Source organism: Xenopus laevis, chromosome 5L, assembly GCF_017654675.1.
Source record: "Xenopus laevis strain J_2021 chromosome 5L, Xenopus_laevis_v10.1, whole genome shotgun sequence".
NCBI lineage: Eukaryota > Metazoa > Chordata > Amphibia > Anura > Pipidae > Xenopus > Xenopus laevis.
The window spans coordinates 2,268,408-2,289,068 of record NC_054379.1 but is presented as its reverse complement, the minus strand read 5'-3'; the positions used below and the strand labels follow the sequence as shown (position 1 = coordinate 2,289,068).

The window sequence follows — 20,661 nt, the reverse complement described above, 5'->3', positions numbered from 1 at the left end:
ACCAGAAATACTGCAGCTCTAACTGTAACAGGAAGAGATCACCTGACCAGAAATACTGCAGCTCTAACTGTAACAGGAAGAGATCACCTGACCAGAAATACTGCAGCTCTAACTGTAACAGGAAGAGATCACCTGACAGAAATACTGCAGCTCTAACTGTAACAGGAAGAGATCACATGACCAGAAATACTGCAGCTCTAACTGTAACAGGAAGAGATCACCTGACCAGAAATACTGCAGCTCTAACTGTAACAGGAAGAGATCACCTGACCAGAAATACTGCAGCTCTAACTGTAACAGGAAGAGATCATCTGACCAGAAATACTGCAGCTCTAACTGTAACACAAAGAGATCACCTGACAGAAATACTGCAGCTCTAACTGTAACAGGAAGAGATCACCTGACCAGAAATACTACAGCTCTAACTGTAACAGGAAGAGATCACCTGACCAGAAATACTGCAGCTCTAACTGTAACAGGAAGAGATCACATGACCAGAAATACTGCAGCTCTAACTGTAACAGGAAGAGATCACCTGACCAGAAATACTGCAGCTCTAACTGTAACAGGAAGAGATCACCTGACCAGAAATACTGCAGCTCTAACTGTAACAGGAAGAGATCATCTGACCAGAAATACTGCAGCTCTAACTGTAACACAAAGAGATCACCTGACCAGAAATACTACAGCTCTAACTGTAACAGGAAGAGATCACCTGACCAGAAATACTGCAGCTCTAACCGTAACAGGAAGAGATCACCTGACCAGAAATACTGCAACTCTAACTGTAACAGGAAGAGATCACCTGACCAGAAATACTGCAGCTCTAACTGTAACAGGAAGAGATCACCTGACCAGAAATACTGCAGCTCTAACTGTAACAGGAAGAGATCACCTGACCAGAAATACTGCAGCTCTAACTGTAACAGGAAGAGATCACCTGACCAGAAATACTGCAGCTCTAACTGTAACAGGAAGAGATCATCTGACCAGAAATACTGCAGCTCTAACTGTAACACAAAGAGATCACCTGACAGAAATACTGCAGCTCTAACTGTAACAGGAAGAGATCACCTGACCAGAAATACTGCAGCTCTAACTGTAACACAAAGAGATCACCTGACCAGAAATACTGCAGCTCTAACTGTAACAGGAAGAGATCACCTGACAGAAATACTGCAGCTCTAACTGTAACAGGAAGAGATCACATGACCAGAAATACTGCAGCTCTAACTGTAACAGGAAGAGATCACCTGACCAGAAATACTGCAGCTCTAACTGTAACAGGAAGAGATCACCTGACCAGAAATACTGCAGCTCTAACTGTAACAGGAAGAGATCATCTGACCAGAAATACTGCAGCTCTAACTGTAACACAAGAGATCACCTGACAGAAATACTGCAGCTCTAACTGTAACAGAAAGAGATCACCTGACCAGAAATACTACAGCTCTAACTGTAACAGGAAGAGATCACCTGACCAGAAATACTGCAGCTCTAACTGTAACAGGAAGAGAATCACATGACCAGAAATACTGCAGCTCTAACTGTAACAGGAAGAGATCACCTGACCAGAAATACTGCAGCTCTAACTGTAACAGGAAGAGATCACCTGACCAGAAATACTGCAGCTCTAACTGTAACAGGAAGAATTGACCAGAAATACTGAAGCCTACAGTACCAGAATCACCTGGACCAGAAATACATACAGGCTCTAACTGAATAACAGGAAGAAGCATCCACCTGACCAGAAATACTGCAGCCTCTAACCATAACAGGGAAGAGATCACCTGACCGAGAAATACTGCCAAACTCATAACCTGTAACAGGGAAGAGATCACCTGACCAGAAATACTGCGAGGCTACTAACTGTAACAGGAAGAGATCATCTGACCAGGAAATACTGGCAGCTCTAACTGTAACACAAAGAGATCACCTGACCAGAAATACTACAGCTCTAACTGTAACAGGAAGAGATCACCTGACCAGAAATACTGGCAGCTCAACCATAACAGGAAGAGATCACCTGACCAGAAATACTGCAGCTCTAACTGTAACAGGAAGAGATCACCTGACCAGAAATTCTGCAGCTCTAACTGTAACAGGAAGGGATCACCTGACCAGAAATACTGCAGCTCTAACTGTAACAGGAAGAGATCACCTGACCAGAAATACTGCAGCTCTAACTGTAACAGGAAGAGATCACCTGACCAGAAATACTGCAGCTCTAACTGTAACAGGAAGAGATCACCTGACCAGAAATACTGCAGCTCTAACTGTAACAGGAAGAGATCATCTGACCAGAAATACTGCAGCTCTAACTGTAACACAAAGAGATCACCTGACAGAAATACTGCAGCTCTAACTGTAACAGGAAGAGATCACCTGACCAGAAATACTGCAGCTCTAACTGTAACACAAAGAGATCACCTGACCAGAAATACTGCAGCTCTAACTGTAACAGGAAGAGATCACCTGACCAGAAATACTGCAGCTCCAACTGTAACAGGAAGAGATCACCTGACCAGAAATACTGCAGCTCTAACTGTAACAGGAAGAGATCACCTGACCAGAAATACTGCAGCTCTAACTGTAACAGGAAGGGATCACCTGACCAGAAATACTGCAGCTCTAACTGTAACAGGAAGAGATCACCTGACCAGAAATACTGCAGCTCTAACTGTAACAGGAAGAGATCACCTGACCAGAAATACTGCAGCTCTAACTGTAACAGGAAGAGATCACCTGACCAGAAATACTGCAGCTCTAACTGTAACAGGATGAGATCACCTAACCAGAAATACTGCAGCTCTAACTGTAACAGGAAGAGATCACCTGACCAGAAATACTGCAGCTCTAACTGTAACAGGAAGAGATCACCTGACCAGAAATACTGCAGCTCTAACTGTAACAGGAAGAGATCACCTGACCAGAAATACTGCAGCTCTAACTGTAACAGGAAGAGATCACCTGACCAGAAATACTGCAGCTCTAACTGTAACAGGAAAAAGTGTTGAAGCAAAAGACATAACTCTGTCTGTTAATTGGCTCATGTGACCTAACATGTATAGTTTGTTGGTATGTTTGTGTGCACAGTAAATCGTATGATCCCAGGAGGGCGGCCCTTATTTTTTAAAATGGCAATTTTTTTATTTATGATTACTCAATGGCACATACTACAAAAAAAGTATATTATTATTAAAATGGTTTATTTACATGAAGCAGGGTTTTACACATGAGCTGTTTTATGCAATACATTTTTATAGAGACCTACATTGTTTTGGGGGTATAGTTTTCCTTTAAAGCCGTGGGTACACTCGGATGCACAGGGCACCCCTGCGGATTCTGATGTTCCCCGACGTCCTTTTGGGGCCCTGGGTTTTCTGCTGCGGAACCAACAAGGAGATATTGTGAAAAAATGGTTAAAGTCCATAAACGAGGTACCGGCAAGGATTAGGCAAAACGTAGTCGAAGAACAGGCAAAAAGGTCAAGGCAGGAATTAAGTGAAAGTCAAGCAGGAGTCAAAAACCAGGAATTCAAAGACAATAGTAACACTTCGCAGGAACAGTAAACTGAAGCCAGATTGGGCACTGCCAAAATGGAGAATTGGCTATTTAAAGGTAATTTGGCTCCAAAAATTCAAATCTGGCGACTAGTGATGAAGTCATGACGCAGGTGTCACAACGCTCAGTATCTGCACCGACGCAATGACGCCAGCGACACTTCAGAAGAGATGACGTCACCGTCGGCCGTGCCTGCGCCCCTCCTGCACGAAGACACACCCCAGGCGAATCTTACAGGTATCTTGTGCCTCAGTCCATATGTACGAGCAGATAAATAGGACTTGTAGCAAGTGCCAGAGATGAATTCATTACATCCAGCTGCAGAGAGGCTTCCCAAATAACCATTCAGTTGGGAGTCAGACAATGAAGACAACTAACACTGCCCTACTAACTAAAGCACAACATCTAGGAACAAGGAGCTGCATGCCTCCAGCTGATATACAGTAAGGATCCGCTGTCTCCAGCTCTCTTTGCTCTGACTCAGGGGCATTACTTCCCCTTTAAACCTTGTCTCCAGCACTTACTGTGCAGCCTCACAACATCACACTCATGATCACAATGTATTGCTCACTCGCACCTTCTCACTTAACCAGCAACACCCCAATTTATATTCCATTTATTAAATACAGGTAGGGGATCCGTTATCCAGAAACCCATTATCCAAAAAGCTCCAAATTACAGAAAGGCTGTCATAGACTCCATTATATTGAAATTATCCAACTTTTAAAAAAATAATTTCCTTTTTCTGTGTAATAATAAAACAGTCGCTTGTACTTGATCCCAACTAAGATATAATTAATCCTTATTGGAGGCAAAACCAGCCTATTGGCTTTATTTCATGTTTATATGATTTTCTAGTAGATCCAAATTACAGAAAGATCCATTATCTGGAAAAGCCCAGATCCCGAGCATTCTGGATAACAGGTCCCATACCTGTAATAATAAAACAGTAACTTGTACTTGATCCCAACTAAGATATAATTAATCCTTATTGGAGGCAAAACCAGCCTCTTGGCTTTATTTCATGTTTATATGATTTTCTAGTAGACTTAAGGCATGAAGATCCAAATTACAGAAAGATCTGTTATCTGGAAAACCCCAGGTCCCAAGCATTCTGGATAACAGGTCCCATACCTGTAATAATAAAACATTCGCTTGTACTTGATCCCAACTAAGATATAATTAATCCTAATTGGAGGCAAAACCAGCCTATTGGCTTTATTTCATGTTTATATGATTTTCTAGTAGACTTAAGGTATGAAGATCCAAATTACAAGATTCTTTATCTGGAAAACCCCAGGTCCTGAGCATTCTGGATAACAGGTCCCACACCTGTATAATGTTCCAAAAATGGCTGAGAAATAGGAATATTAACCATTTAAATTTGATAACTCCAATTAAGAAACAGAGGACAGATAAATAATATCTAAAATACAGATTAATGGAGGGCTCTGCAAACACGACTACAAAGGAGTAAGTTCTTGTGTTTTTTTCCTTTTTGCCTTGAAATACTTTGCTGGTTGGTATTTATATCTTTGCTTATACTGCTGTACATGTACTATACTGAATGGCAAAAATGTTTTTGATGTATGTTTTACTATTTAAAATATAAAGAATTTTTTCTCATATCTTCAGTTGTCTGTAAATATATTTCTTTTGAGTGTAAATGGCCAATTCATTTTCTAATAATCATTTCTAAACCATAGTTACAAGCAGCTTTGGCTCATGAAATGATATGAACCCCAACTTGTACATGGAATGTATTCACTGTCTGAGAAAGCCTAGAGCTCCCCCAGGTGGAAACTATATAACATTACATCTGCCTTTTTATTTCCAATCCAGCACAAACCCTTTATTGTGATATAAAGGTTATTAAATGGATGTTTAAGGCATGTGCTCACATAAATATATATTAAGCTGCATTTCACTTGTTGAAGACTAAACTTGGGACAGAAAGGCCACAAACAAACAGCAAGTGAAAGAAGCGGCTGCAGTAAAGACCTGGCAGAGCATTAAAGGACCAGTAACATCAAAAAATTAAATTGTTTTAAAGTAATAAAAATATAATGCAGTGTGGCCCTGCACTAGTAAAACTGCTGTGTTTGCTTCAGAAACACTACTATAGTTTATATAAACAAGCTGCTGTGTAGCCCTGGGGGCAGCCATTCAAGCACAGGATACACAGTAGATAACAGATAAGTACTACTATAGTTTATATAAACAAGCTGCTGTGTAGCCGTGGGGGCAGCCATTCAAGCACAGGATACAGAGTAGATAACAGATAAGTACTACTATAGTTTATATAAACAAGCTGCTGTGTAGCCCTGGGGGCAGCCATTCAAGCACAGGATACACAGTAGATAACAGATAAGTACTACTATAGTTTATATAAACAAGCTGCTGTGTAGCCCTGGGGGCAGCCATTCAAGCACAGGATACACAGTAGATAACAGATAAGTACTACTATAGTTTATATAAACAAGCTGCTGTGTAGCCATGGGGGCAGCCATTCAAGCAGAGGATACACAGTAGATAACAGATAAGTACTACTATAGTTTATATAAACAAGCTGCTGTGTAGCCCTGGGGGCAGCCATTCAAGCACAGGATACACAGTAGATAACAGATAAGTACTACTATAGTTTATATAAACAAGCTGCTGTGTAGCCCTGGGGGCAGCCATTCAAGCACAGGATACACAGTAGATAACAGATAAGTACTACTATAGTTTATATAAATAAGCTGCTGTGTAGCCCTGGGGGCAGCCATTCAAAAGAGAAACGGCTCAAGTTACACAGCAGATAGCAGATAAGCTCCGTAGAACACAATGTTATCTGTTATCCATTATTTATCCTGTGCCATATAGCCTTTTTTCAATTTCCGCCATTGCTACTCAGCAGCTTGTTTATATGAACTATAGTAGTGTTTCTGAAGCAAACAGATCAATTTTACCAGTGCAGGGCAACACTACATTATATTTTCATTACTTTAAAACACTTTCAGTTTTTGGTGTTACTGTTCCTTTAAACAGGAGCAAACCCAGAATCTGCTGATGTCCATGAGTTCAACACTTCAGCCTGTCATTGTCAGCAAAAAACTATTAGACATGAACATTTGATTTTCCGTTTGTCCAATGACTTTTGAGCCCCTGAAATGAAGGGATTGTGTTAAAAAAAGGCTTTAGTTTGTCACATTTATATACAATCTTTTTGTTCAACCCACTGAATTAAAGCTGAAAGTCTGGAGTTTTCATTTAAAATTCACTGTGATCATGTACAGAACCAAAATTAGAAAAAAGTTGTGTCTGTCCAAGGATTTCTGGGTCTGTCTGTAGATACACACACAGCTCTAAGTCTCCAGCAACAGAAATACTTTCCTATTGAAAAGGGAGATGTGCCCCCTACATAGAAATATAATTATCTCAGAGAATATTGTAACATATTGTTCTCTATTGTGATTGGGCTGGAGTCAGAGCTCATGAATTTCGGGGGAACAACTGGACTGAATGGTAGAGAACAGAAGGATTGGGCATCAGATAATGTTGGGATCCTTATGTTTCAGCAGATTTATGAATTTGACTTCTACAAGTTCAAGTGAAAAGTATTGGCCCAGACACACAATGTAATGGGCAGAGAGCAGTCAGGGCTCAGGTACAAACCCCTTTAAACTGGTCATTTCATTAAATATTATTCATGAAAATGAGCACCCCAGAGAGGCAATTCCCCAAAGCTTTAAGCGCCTCTTGACGTTTATCTGATCAGTTGTATTGGTGAATAAGTCAGGATTGTCACCCACAGATCCCCCTATACTAGGGATGCACTGAATCCAGGATTCGGCCTTTTTCAGCAGGATTCGGATTCACCAAATCCTTCTGTCCGGCCGAACCGAATCCTAATTTGCATATGCAAATTAGGGGTGGGGAGGGAAATTGTGTGACTTTGTCACAAAACAAGTAAAAAATGTTTCCCCCTTTCCACTCCTACTTTGCATATTCAAATATATGCAAATTAGGGTTCGGTATTTGGCCGAATCTTACGCGAAGGATTCAGCGGAATCCAAAATAGTGGATTCAGCGCATCCCTACCCTATACACCCTGTCTTGTGTTACACATTAGGGGTACGCATGCAGTCCTCAGATTTAGATTAGAATGTCTATAGCCAATCACAACTCTGCCTTAGATTGATTATATAGTGAATAAAGTACCCCCTCTTGTAAAATATAAGGATATTATAAGTTACCGAGGAGTTTCATGACCATATAAAAGTACGAGGCTGAAGGCCAAGTGTTTTTATACAGGTCATGGAACTCCGAGGTAACTTCTAATCCTATATAATAAAGTTGAAGTGTCTCTGCGTCCAGTCCCTGTGTCCGTGGGATTGCGCTAATGCGCATGTGCGCCACGGACCGTCTCTGGCGAATTTACGCTAGCGAAGTAGATAGACGCGCAACTTCGCACCCTTACGATGTGGCGTGTTTTACCATTGTGGGTGTTAGTCTGAAAAATGTAAATACGTTACCGTTCGCCGACCAAATCGTAAATTTGACTACATATGTTCTAGCGCCCGTTAATTTAACGGGCTTAATGTCTAATATCCTTATATTTTGCAACTGGGGGAACTTTATTTATTATAATACACAAGTTTCAGTGAGTCATGTGACAGGAATGACATCAGAACTCACCGTTTATAACTGATGACATCAGAATTTACCGTTTCTAAGGATATAATTTACAAGATATTCATGGCTCTTGTGTATTATATATTCTATACACTGCTGTACATTATAATTATAGGCATCGCAGTTACTGAGAGAGAGACATAGGGTAGAACTTGCTCAAGATAATCACTTTATTCCCATGACTTGTTTCAGGCTAACACTCAGCTATATTGCTCTTTCTCAGTAACCTGTGATGTATTGTGATTACAGGTACGGGATCGGTTATCCAGAAATCTCCAAATTACACAAAGGCCGTCTCTCATAGACTCCATTTTATCCAAATAATTCAAATATGTTAAAAACTGATTTCCTTTTTCTGTGTAATAATAAAACAGTCGCTTGTACTTGATCCCAACTAAGATATAATTAATCCTTATTGGAGGCAAAACCAGCCTATTGGCTTTATTTCATGTTTATATGATTTTCTAGTAGACTTAAGGTATGAAGATCCAAATTATGGAAAGATCCATTATCTGGAAAACCCCAGGTCCTAAACATTCTGGATAACAGGTCCCATACTACTTTTTATTACTCATCTTTCTATTCAGGCCTCTCCTATTCATATTCCAGTCTCTTATTCAAATCAGTGCATGGTTGCTAGGGGAATATGGACCCTAGCAACCAGATTTGTGAAATTACAAACTGGAGAGCTGCTGAATAAAAAGCTAAATAAGTCAAAAACCACAAATAATAAAAAATGAAAACCAATTGCAAATTGCCTCAGAATATCCCTCTGTACATCATACTAACAGTTAATTTAAAGGGGAACAACATATTTAAGGCAACGTTTATCATCCCATGTGAATAAGAGATTGGAATATGAATAGGAGAGGCCTGAGGAATAAAAAGTAGCAATAACAATACATTTGTAGCCTTACAGAGCATTTGTTTTTTAGATGGGGTCAGTGACCCCCATATGAAAGCTGGAAAGAGTAAGAAGAAGGCAAATACTTCAAATACTATAAAAAATAAATAGCGAAGACCTATTAAAAAGTTGTTTAGAATGGGCCATTCTATAACATACTAAACGTTAAATTAAAGGAGATGCTACCTTTAAATTAACTGTTAATATGATGCAGAGAGGGATATTCTGAGTCAATTTGTAATTGGTTTTCATTTTTTATTATTTGTGGTTTTTGACTTATTTAGCTTTTTATTCAGCAGCTCTTCAGTTTGTCATTTCAGCCATCTGGTTACTAGGGTCCAAATTCCCCTAGCAACCAAGCACTGATTTGAATAAGAGACTGGAATAGGAGAGGCCTGAATAGAAAGATGAGGAATAAAAAGTAGCAGTAACAGTAAGGGACAGATTTATCAAGGGTCGAATTTCGAAGTAAAAAATACTTCGAAATTCGACCATTGAATTAAAATACTTCGAATTCAAACTTTTTTTCATTGAATTTGGCTATTCTGCGTGCGGTCGAAGTAAAATCGAACGATTTTTACTTTCGACTTCAAAAACATAGAAAACTGCTGTAGAAGGTCCCCATAGACTAACATTGCGCTTCGGCAGGTTTCATTCGGCCAAGTATTGAAGTCGAAGTTTTTTTTAAAGAGACGGTACTTCGATTATCAAATGGTCGGATATTCGAACGATTTTTACTTTGAATCGAAGTCGATGTAAATTCGAAGTCGTAGTATCCTATTTGATGGTAGAAAGTATTCAAAAAATTACTTTGAATTGTTTTACTTTGAAATTTTGACCCTTGATAAATCTGCCCCTAAATGTGGAGCCTTACAGAGCATTTGTGTTTAGGTGGGTCAGTGGCCCCCATTTGAGAGCTGGAAAGAGTCAGAAGGCAAATCATTAATAAACAATAAAGACCAATTGCAAAGCTGCTTAGAAGTAGCCAGTGTATAAGTTACTAATGTAAAGCTAAAGCAGCAGTTGAATAGTGAGTTTTACAGCAGAACTTTCTCAGCACTTCGAGTACAATAAGGAGTTGGGCCCAATGTCTGTAGCACAATAATAACGTCGTACTCTTGTCACTGCTCCATCTCTGCACCAGACGTGTTGTAGGAATCACATAATGTCACAGACTTGTGAGGTAACACTGGCAGCTAATGGCGCGCAACCAATAGAAACACTTCTTTATTCCAGGACAAAAGCAGAGGAAATCAGACCGTGTGTGAGAACTGCCGCTTCCGCTTACGTAACATACGCCGTCGCTGCTCGTCACGCCCACAAGGCGGCTACGTGACGCGTCTCTGCCTCTACGTGTAGTCGTGACGCCGCATTATCGCGTGATGAGACTTCCGGCGTGGAGATATTTTGTGAGACGGGAGGATTTGTAGGTAAGAGCTTTGAGGGACGTGAAAGTAGCGGTTTCGGGGTGCGGGGCAGTGCGTTTATCCCCCTCCTGCTGTCACCAAGCCGCTGTTCTATTCGGGAACCCCCAGTCTCACGTCCTTTCATTTGGAAACAAACCCGACCCCCCTTATTTGAGCACAAGACAGAGAGGAGGCCGGGGGTGCTCATATATTGGGGGTTTTGCTATAAATGGCGCTGCGTCTGACCAGGAGCAGTAACCATAGCAACCAATCAGCAGCAAGCGTTGTCTGGTCACCTGATTAAACGCAAACAGCCTATTGGTTGCCATTGGTTACTGCTCCCTCCTGCAAACCTTACTGCCTGTTATTCCATATGGGGGTTTGTTCTAGAATGAGATGAATTCACTCTCAGACCCCCGGCCACATTACTAATGGGACTTGCCCTTTAAATGCATTTTATTTCCCCTGATCCCTCATTTTGTTTCTATTGCAGCCGCGTCCCATCCCAGAATGACCATGGAAAGCAGCGGCGTCCTGCTGGAGTCCAAGTCGTTACCCGGGAAACTTCTGAATGAAATGTATCAGCTGCGATTACTGGGACAGCTCTGCGACGTGACTGTGCGAGTGGAGCATCACGGCTCCAAAATGGACTTCAGCGCCCACAAATCTGTCCTCGCAGCTTCCAGCAAATACTTCAAGGAGCTGTTTATTAACCAGAACATTCTGGATTGTCCAAACGCTTATATAAACCTCTGCGAAATGCCCTCGGAGGATTTTGCCTCTTTCCTTGATTTCGTGTACACCGCCAAGGTGGAGGTGGAGGAAGAACGGGTGCAGCGAATGATGGACGTGGCGGAAAAACTCCGATGCCCAGAATTAGCCGAAACCTGTTTCCAGCTAAAAAAGCAGATGCTCGAGTCCGTGTGGTTAGATCTCCAGAATATCTCTGAGGTGCAAGAAGTGGAAGAAGATATAAACACGCTGACGTTAAACCCCCTGACTGGACTACAGGCTCCAGCAGCACCCACACGGGTCACTGACCCCACTCCTCTGTTCAGTGTGGATCAGGAGTGTGTGGATCAGGAGTGTGTGGATCAGGAGTGTATGGATACAGCTTTTATAGCAACTGAAGGAAATACAGAAAAGAAAAAGGAGGGGCTGAAAAGGTCACAAGCCAAACCAAAACGATCCACAGGACGGGTGTCTGGTAAAAAAGCTGTGGTAGAGATCCCTAAAAAGAAATATACAAGGAAGCTCCGCGAGCAGCAGAACGTCGCTCAGACTCAGCCAATGGAAAACAGCGGTGATGGTGTGCAGCTCTCAAGCAATATGGCGGCAGCAGAGGAGCAGAGCGAGGAGAGTGTTAGAGCTGAGAATGGGGCTGAGGATGACAGTCACTGTGAGGACAGCGAGAGTTCCAAAAACAGCGACAATAACGACCAAAGTGCCGCCGCGGTGTCCTGTCCCGTGTGTGGAAAGACATTTGCCGATGAAAAAAGTTTCCTGAAACACTCGAGACAGGATCACTTGGACTCAGAGACTGTGTATCGATGCGACGTCTGCGGCCAGACGTTTGCCAACGGCTGCAACCTGAAGAGTCACCAGCGACACGTTCACAGCAACGAGCGGCGCTTCCCCTGCGAGATGTGCGGAAAAAAGTTCAAGCGGAAAAAAGACATCAAGCGCCACGTCATCCAGGTCCACGAGGGCGGGCGGGAGAGACATTATTGTAAGCTCTGTGGGAAAGGGTTAAGCTCAAAGACATCACTGAGTCTCCATGAGAGAACACACACAGGCGACAAGCCTTTCAGCTGCACACACTGCCAAGCCAAGTTCTCTCAGACATCTGCCCTCAAAACACATTTAAGGTATGGAATGACATCACAGCTGCAGTGCAGTCTGGGAAAAGCAAGAATCGAAATGCAAACACTGCTAGCTCTTGTGCCTCAGGGAAGAAAAACCAGCCTATTGGATTTATTTAATGTTTGCATGATTTTCTAGTAGTCTTAAGGTATGAAGATCCAAATTACGGAAAGATCCATTATCCGTAAAGCCCCAGGTCCCGAGCATTCTGGATAATAGGTCCCGTACCTGTAATAATATAATAATATCTTTAAGAATGGCCCCTTTTTTTGGAGCTCCCTATTGACCTTCTACTGTCCTTTTCTGTGTTTCAAATGAAAGAATGGATGTGTTCTATTGGTCCTTGCCAGAAGCACAGTAGGAGGGGGACAGCCAATCACAGCCCTGCAGTCACACAAGCACAGACAGGCTTCAGTTCCCTATCAGGTCCTGCTAGCTGCTGATTGGTTCCTGTCCTACAGTGCAGTGAGCTGATTGCACAGCCTGGGAATAGAGGCAGTGGGAATTGGAACAGATGAGCCGGACTAGTAGAGGTTTTGCTGAAGTTTTCAATAAATAGCCCAAAACACTACTTTTTTTTAAGCACATTCCTTCTATATTAAAAAAGTAAATTCTGATATACAGGGAAAGTTTGGTTGTGTAATAGTGTGACTAGTGGCAGAAAGAGAAGCTCTGATTCCTAACGTGTTAGACCCCTTCTAGTGTAACATGAATTCTCACCCCGTTGAGTATTGATTCCTTGCTGACTGTTGTGGGGAAAAGGGGTTGACTAAAATATGATGTGGTTTAAAGAATGGAATTGTCAGCCAATGGCGTGGTGTTTCTTTGTATCTGTGCTGTGTGTAACTCTACAACCAGGGGCGCTCCACCAATGAGGCGAGTTGAGACACTCGCCTCAGGCGGCAGCGCCCCCCTGGTTGCCAGGGGCGGCAAAAATGCCGCTCCTGGTAACTAAGAGCCGAATTTCCGGTTTTCAAACCGGAAATTCGGCTCTTCTAGTGCAGAGAGCGCTATTGCGCTCTCTGCACTAAGCGTCGTGGACCGCCCCTGCCCTCTCCGGCGCTATAAAGGTTAGTGCCGTGGGGAGGGGTGGGGGCGGCGAAAGAAGGCCGCCTCAGGCGGCATTATAGCCAGAATCGCCCCTGTCTACAACTGGTGAGTAACGTGTCCCATGAATGTGTCGTTATGGCAGTTTATTCACGGCTTCTGAAATGCTCAGTCTGTGAAGATGGAACGGCAGAATGTGTGCCACACAGAGACAATGCCGATATATATACAGTCATAAAGCAATTGTGTTTATTTATTGTATCTATTCAGAACTCACACTGGAGAGAAGCCGTTTGTTTGTGATGAATGTGATGCCAGATTCACACAGAACCACATGCTCATCTACCACAAAAGGTGCCACACAGGTAAGTCATTGCTACAGACGGAATGTTACACAAAAGGTCTGGGGATCAGGATTCACCAACCAATAGTAATAGCGTTTAAAGGAGAACAAAAGCCTCTTCTAATTCCTTTTGCCCTCCAGATCCCTCCCCTCTCCAGAACAGCATGGTTTAAGTGTAGAGTAGCACAGTGGGTTTGGGGGTCACCATCTCACACCACTTAAAGTAGAAGGAAAGCTACTGAAGCAGTTTATTGCCAATAGATTAGCCACAACAATACAAGTTATAACACTATATTCTATAGAATGCTTTACCATATCTGAGTAAACAGCTCTAGAAACTCTCTGTTTGTTTAGGGTAGCAGCTGCCATCTTAGCTTGGTGTGACATCACTTCCTGTCTGAGTCTCTCCGTGCTCACTCATAGCTCTGAGCTCAGATTACAGCAGGGAGGGGGAGAGAGGAGCAAACTGAGCATGATCAAGCCCTAGCCCTGGAGGTTTAAGCTGAAAACAGTTAGTCTGATACAGAAGCCCATGAGTACACAATAGAAGGAAAGAAATGTGATGTTTGACAGAGGACTCAGAGCAACATTACTTTGAGGGGTTACTGGTGTATTTTATATAGACCTTTCTGATAAAGCTTACTTACTTTTAAAGGAGAACTAAAGCCTAACTAAAGAAGTAGGTAGAAATGTTGTACATGATGTTTTGTGCTTCTGTACCAGCCCAAGGCAACCACAGCCCTTTAGCAGTAAAGATCTGTGTCTCCAAAGATGCCCCAGTAGCTCCCCATCTTCTTTTCTGCTGATTCACTGATTCACATGCTCTGTGCTGCTGTCACTTACTGAGCTTAGGGAGCCACTCACAATATACAGTACACATAGAATAGAAATGTCACAATATAAGGCTGATTAGTCATTTATACACATAATTACTACTTTTAGATAGTTCTCTTTTAACATTTCCTTTAAGGTCTTCTGATTGGAGCATTCTCAACTGGGCCTGATCCATGTCTGAGATGATGACCCTGATTCTCTAATCTGCTCTTTAGTTTAAGGTATGAAGAAGCTGTTGCCTTATGGGTAACTTAAGTAAAAGTCCCTCGTCTCTCACATTATTTAATATTATGGGCCAAAAAGCCATAAGACTCTTAATGGACTGGAATGGGAAGCAATTAATGGTCCTTTTCCTCCAATGAAATGCTAATGGGAAAACTTTCAGCAACCAGAAATTCTATTTCGAGCCTCCCATAAATGTTTTTTTTTTTTGTGTTGACTTTTGTTTTTGTGTTTTAGGAGAAAAGCCTTTTATGTGTGAAACCTGCGGGAAGAGTTTTGCCTCCAAAGAATATTTAAAGCATCACAATCGTATCCACACCGGCTCCAAACCATTTAAATGTGATTTCTGCTGTAGAACATTTGCACAAAGGAATTCCCTTTACCAGCACATTAAGGTCCACACAGGTAACAAAATACAGACCTTGTTTTTTATATGACTCTGAGGGGTCTGGAGCTCTGATACTGCCTCTCATTAGTTAGTGAACCTCTCAGTTCTGGTTATTCCTGTGCCACATCTGGGGGAGTTCACACTTGCACTTTATTCCTTAAAGGGGTTGTTCACCTTCCAAACACTTTTTTTCAATTCAGTTGTTTTCAGATTGTTCCCCAGAAATAAAGACTTTTTTCAATTACTTTCCATTATTTATTTTTTACTGTTTTTTCTAAATCTAAGTGTAAAGTTGAATGTTGGTGTCTCTGGTGTTTGAGTCTGACAGCTCAGTAATTCAGGGGCAGATTCTGAACTGTTACAATTTTGAAACATTTAGTTGATCCATTTGTCAGTAGGATCTATAGGGAATAAGTGTAACTATTGTATCAAGTCTAACAGCTGCCTTTAATGACACTCGGATTCTGCTCAGCAGGGACAAAGATAAGAAATGTATCAATTAAATGTATAGTTTACAGGGTCGGCGACACCCCCTACCAGAGCTGCTTCAGAAGGTGAAAAATGACACTTTACACTTCAATATTAGAAAAAATGGTCACAAATAGAAAGTCGTTTGAAAAAGTCGTTATTTCGGGTTAAGTATCTGAAAACTAGTTGTTTGAAGGTGAAAACCCCCTTTTTAGAATGAACTCCTTGTGCTGAGATATTTGCATAATGATTAGAACGAGTGTAAAAATTAGTCTGATATTTTAGCTGCTCTGACGCCCAAAGATAAAAAAAAGTTACATTACATATTGTCAGTAAATGAAGGCCTTACACACCCGATCACTGATAGTAAGCTCTTCAGTGTCAAATTATGACTGTGTCTCAGCTCCAATTAGTTCCTCCACAACGAGTCAGTGTGGCATGTTCATCCAGTATGTAAATCCAGAGTATTCAGCGACATCCTTATAATGGACTCTGTATAAACAAAATATTCATACTGGGCTATTACTAGACACTAACGGATCATTGCAACATCTACATATGATGATATTTCCCACTTACAGGTATAAAGGCTACGTCACACAGGTTACAGATATAAGTCTTGGATAGGGATGCACCGAATCCTCTATTTGGGATTCGGCCGAATCCTTGGTGAAAGATTCCCCGAATACCGAACCGAATTTGCATATGTAAATTAGGGTCAGGAAAGGAAAAGGTGGGAAAAATTCTTGTGATGAAAAGTCACGTGATTTCCCTACCCAGCCCTAATTTATATATGCAAATTAGGATTTGGTTCGGCCAGGCACAAGGATTCGGCCGAATCCATCTGAAAAAGGCAGAATCCCGAACCGAATCCTGGATTCAGTGCATCGCTAGTCTTGTATAATTTGTGACTGTCAGTGCTGTAGCAATAGAGGGATATGAATAATAATATTTAGACAAAAGCCGTGTTCTCTTTGTTCACAAGTAATGTATTGATAACAAATGGAATCTTTTTCTTAATATTCAGGATTGTTTCTACTGTGAGATTTGTCATTTTGCTTTTAGGAGAACGGCCGTATTGCTGTGACCAGTGCGGAAAGCAGTTCACCCAACTGAACGCATTACAGCGACACCATCGCATCCACACCGGAGAAAAACCATTCATGTGTAACGCATGCCAGCGCACCTTCACTGATCAGTCCACTCTGCGCAGACACACTTCAGTAAGAGACATTTACACTATTTAGAAATACACTTGCTTTCTTTTTAGCAGAGATGTCAGGGAGTTGCTATCACTCCAACTTGCAGTACAGCAGTAAAGAGTGACTGAAGTTTATCAGAGCACAAGTCACATGACTGAGTGCACCTGGTAAACTGACAATATGTCTAGCCCCATGTCAGATTTCAAAATTAAATATAAGAAAATCTTTATAAATTGTATAAAAAACTGGTTTCCGTGCAGATTTTTGCTGGAGCAGCACTATTAACTGATGTGTTTTTAAAAAACCGCAACAATATCCCTTTAATATACAGTTCAAACAAGCAGACCAGGAAATGCTTTCATCACCTAAAGGCTCTCATCTGCCTCCACTAAAATTTCGAAGAAGTCTGCATGGGAAGGCTTGAGACTACTACTTTACTTACTGCAGCACACGAGTAACTTTTTTTCTTTTCTGGGTACATGTGATTGACACGTATGTTTGTTTGTTTCAGATCCATGACAAAAACACGCCATGGAAGTCATTCCTGGTAGTTCTGGACTCTAAAGAGGAAGGACAGAAATGTGAGCAGACTGAGGAAGGTCCAGAGGACTTGCCTAACCCCGGAGCAGAGAAAGGAACTTACTCAGAGAACAGCCATTATCACAATTTGACTGTGGTTCCTGGAACAATTGATTTGTTGCCCGAAAATAGCTCGACCTCTCTGATTGGCTGCAAGCCGGACTGCGCCATTATACCTCAAGAAGTCTTCATCGCTACCACCTTAAACCACCTGACTGTTCTTCATGCGCAGGGAGAAGCCATTCAGGCTGTCGTAAATCTCCAGTAGTTCTGCGGCTCCTTCCACCATTCCCAATTAGTCCGACCAAATTCCCCAAATGCAATCTCTTCTTGCGTTTCAATGGAAACAGATAACTTATTTGCAGACTGGGTTTGAATTCTTTTATGTATTTCCTGCATAAATAAATTTCTGTTCCAGTCTTTATTTGAAAATATTATTTATTACCATTAAACACTATGGCAAGTGGAAAAGCAGATTTCTAAGATATGTTTTTTTAAAGGACAAGTAAAGATAAAATCACCCCTCAGTGCTTCTAATGGCTAACCTACTACCCTGCACCAGCTCTCAGGCACCCCATTCACCTAATGAAGCTGAGCACATGCACAGTATAGAGATTGGCAGAGGGATTATATACTGCACGTATGAAGAATTGAATGAGAGTAAATACATTGACAAAGTTCACCAACAAAAATAAATATGATGCAGAGAAAACGACTCCTTCTAGAATAAGACATAAAGGCTTACTTACGACTGAAAGCGTAAAGTGCCATTTTGAGTTGCCATTTTTTACCCACAGTGCAGTGTTTTTACCCATAATACCAGCATAATTAATCTCGATGAAGGGGGTAGGATGATGGAGCAATGTGAAAGGAGTGCAGCTGCATTTTGATGCGAATCAATAGCAATTGTGCTAAAAATATCCAGTTGTGTCTTTTCTGCAAATAATTCCAATTTTTTAGGTACAAGTGCAGTGAGTGATTCAGACTTCTGTGTGAATCTGGAGTTAAAGCCACTGCTCTTGACACAATTACCTCTAACAAATGGAATATTTTTGGGGAACTACAACTCTCAAATAAGCACTACTGTTAGCACTGGATAGCTCACTCAATTCCAGTACAAACAAAATGTAACAAAACTGCATTTTGCACAAATCCTGCATGTAGAGAGACATGATGTCTGGTGAGTTTAATAGTGACCTCTAATACATCTTCTAGGCAAAAGGAGCCCCCCCTATAAGATATATTGGATCTAACTGTCAATTAATATCTAACACCCAACCTCCTAGAAGATGAATTAGAGCTCACTCAAATAACTGATTCCAGTACAAACAAAATGTAACAGAATAACTGCCTTTTCTACAAATTCTGCATGTAGAGAGACATGATGTCTGGTGAGTTTAATAGAGTGACCTCTAATACATCTTCTAGGCAAAAGGAGCCCCCCTATAAGATATATTGGATCTAACTGTCAATGAATATCTGACACCCAACTGCTGCATGAAGAGAGAATGAAGAGAAACAGATACTGAGAGAGGGATAGTGAAGATAAACTTGATTATTTCAGAAATAATGCAGAATATTTAATTGTATTTAGAAAGTTTCTTATTTCATTAGCTTATAAAAGATGTAATTATTCAGTGAAACAAAAGCAAATCTTACACATTGTCACTTTATTAAATGAACATGTTCACACAAACAACATAAGTGTTTCCTGCTCAGGTAGGAGTAATATTTCTACACATTAAAAGGGAAGACAGATTGTGTGTTATATAGTGTGAAACTGACCATAGATTGCTGAAACACACACATGCCGATTGTTACGCTGACACAGTCTATTTCTAACACAATGTTACACAACACAGACACGACATGACACTGACAATAAGTTAATATGCATATCTCCACAAGTGTGCAAAAAATACTGTTCTCAGATCAGTTGAATAATAAAAAGAACCACAGGAAAGAAGTCATTGTTCACAAAATCAAAGAGTATGAAGTTCAGTTCATTCCATGAGCAGAGAAATAATAAAGACACTACTCCATTCCCTAATGTCACTTTAGTTACCCATATATATATATTTCCAGATTTAATGTGGACAGAACTCGATCTGGTTTAATTAACTTTCTGATGTGAACATTCCCAGAAAGCAGATTGAGATTCAGCCTGTCGCAACCCTTTCTGCTTGTGCAAAGGAAATCCGCTATAATAAAACTTATTTAAGTTTGAATTTTAATTTAAAAACGCAGCATTTCTTTTAACTAATCTTTAAGTTAAACAAATCTCTTCCAACTTGGGTGGAGTTGAAAAGATTTAAAGTAAAAAAAGCAAGACAATAATGTTAATTATTCAAATATATTAAAAATTGGCAAAATGAATTCCATTATTCTGCTTGTATAGGGGAATGTATTTCCTGGGACTTCCTTTTGAAAGAAGGTGCAACAAATCACAGGAGGCCCAGACAAAAAAAACATTATTCTCTGCACTACAGGGATCATTGATTAAAGGGAGTCTGTCATGATTTTTATTAGGGATGCACCGAATCCGGGATTCGGCCAGGATTCAGCCTTTTTCAGCAGGATTAGGCCGAATCCTAATTTGCATATGCATATTATGGGTGGGAAGGGAAATCACATAACTTTTTGTCACAAACCAAGGAAGTAAAAAATGTTTTCCCCTTCCCACCCCTAATTTGCATATGCAAATTAGAATTCGGTTTGGTATTCGGCTGAATCTTTCAAGAAGGATTCGGGGGTTTGGCCGAATCCAAAATAGTGGATTCGGTGCATCCCTAATTTTTATGATGTTTTTATTTCTAAATTACACTGCAAATAATTCACTGTACAATATAAAATGTCATTCCTGAACCAACAAGTGTATTTAGTTGTAATATTGGTGTGTAGGTGCATCTTAGCTCATTTTGCCTGGTCATGTGATTTCAGAAAGAGCCAGCACTTTAGGATGGAACTGCTTTCTGGCAGCCTGTTGTTTCTCCTACTCAATGTAACTGAATGTGTCTCAGTGGAACCTGGATTTTACTATTGAGTGTTGTTCTTAGATCTACCAGGCAGCTGTTATCTTGTGTTAGGGAGCTGCTATCTGGTTACCTTCCCATTGTTCTGTTGTTAGGCTGCTGATATCACTCCAACTTGCAGTACAGCAGTAA

The 20,661-nt window shown here is 41.0% G+C and overlaps 1 protein-coding gene across 1 annotated transcript; it reads left to right on the top strand.

The window, feature by feature from the left end:
- Positions 1-10,450: 10,450 nt before the first annotated feature.
- Positions 10,451-17,917, top strand: gzf1.L (GDNF inducible zinc finger protein 1 L homeolog). Its single transcript, XM_018262498.2, has 6 exons — positions 10,451-10,575; positions 11,045-12,419; positions 13,732-13,826; positions 15,098-15,265; positions 16,782-16,939; positions 17,430-17,917. Exons 2-6 carry the CDS (start codon positions 11,062-11,064, stop codon positions 17,763-17,765), a joined length of 2,115 nt encoding a protein of 704 aa, XP_018117987.1. The 5' UTR covers positions 10,451-10,575; positions 11,045-11,061; the 3' UTR covers positions 17,766-17,917.
- Positions 17,918-20,661: the final 2,744 nt, after the last annotated feature.

Bases quoted from the DNA above. Each gene is read 5' to 3' on its own strand.
- gzf1.L (XM_018262498.2), top strand. From the start codon at position 11,062: ATGACCATGGAAAGCAGCGGCGTCCTGCTGGAGTCCAAGTCGTTACCC. The intron at 12,420-13,731 runs GTATGGAATGAC...GTATCTATTCAG, and splicing joins GCCCTCAAAACACATTTAAG to AACTCACACTGGAGAGAAGC. The intron at 15,266-16,781 runs GTAACAAAATAC...TTTTGCTTTTAG, and splicing joins GCACATTAAGGTCCACACAG to GAGAACGGCCGTATTGCTGT.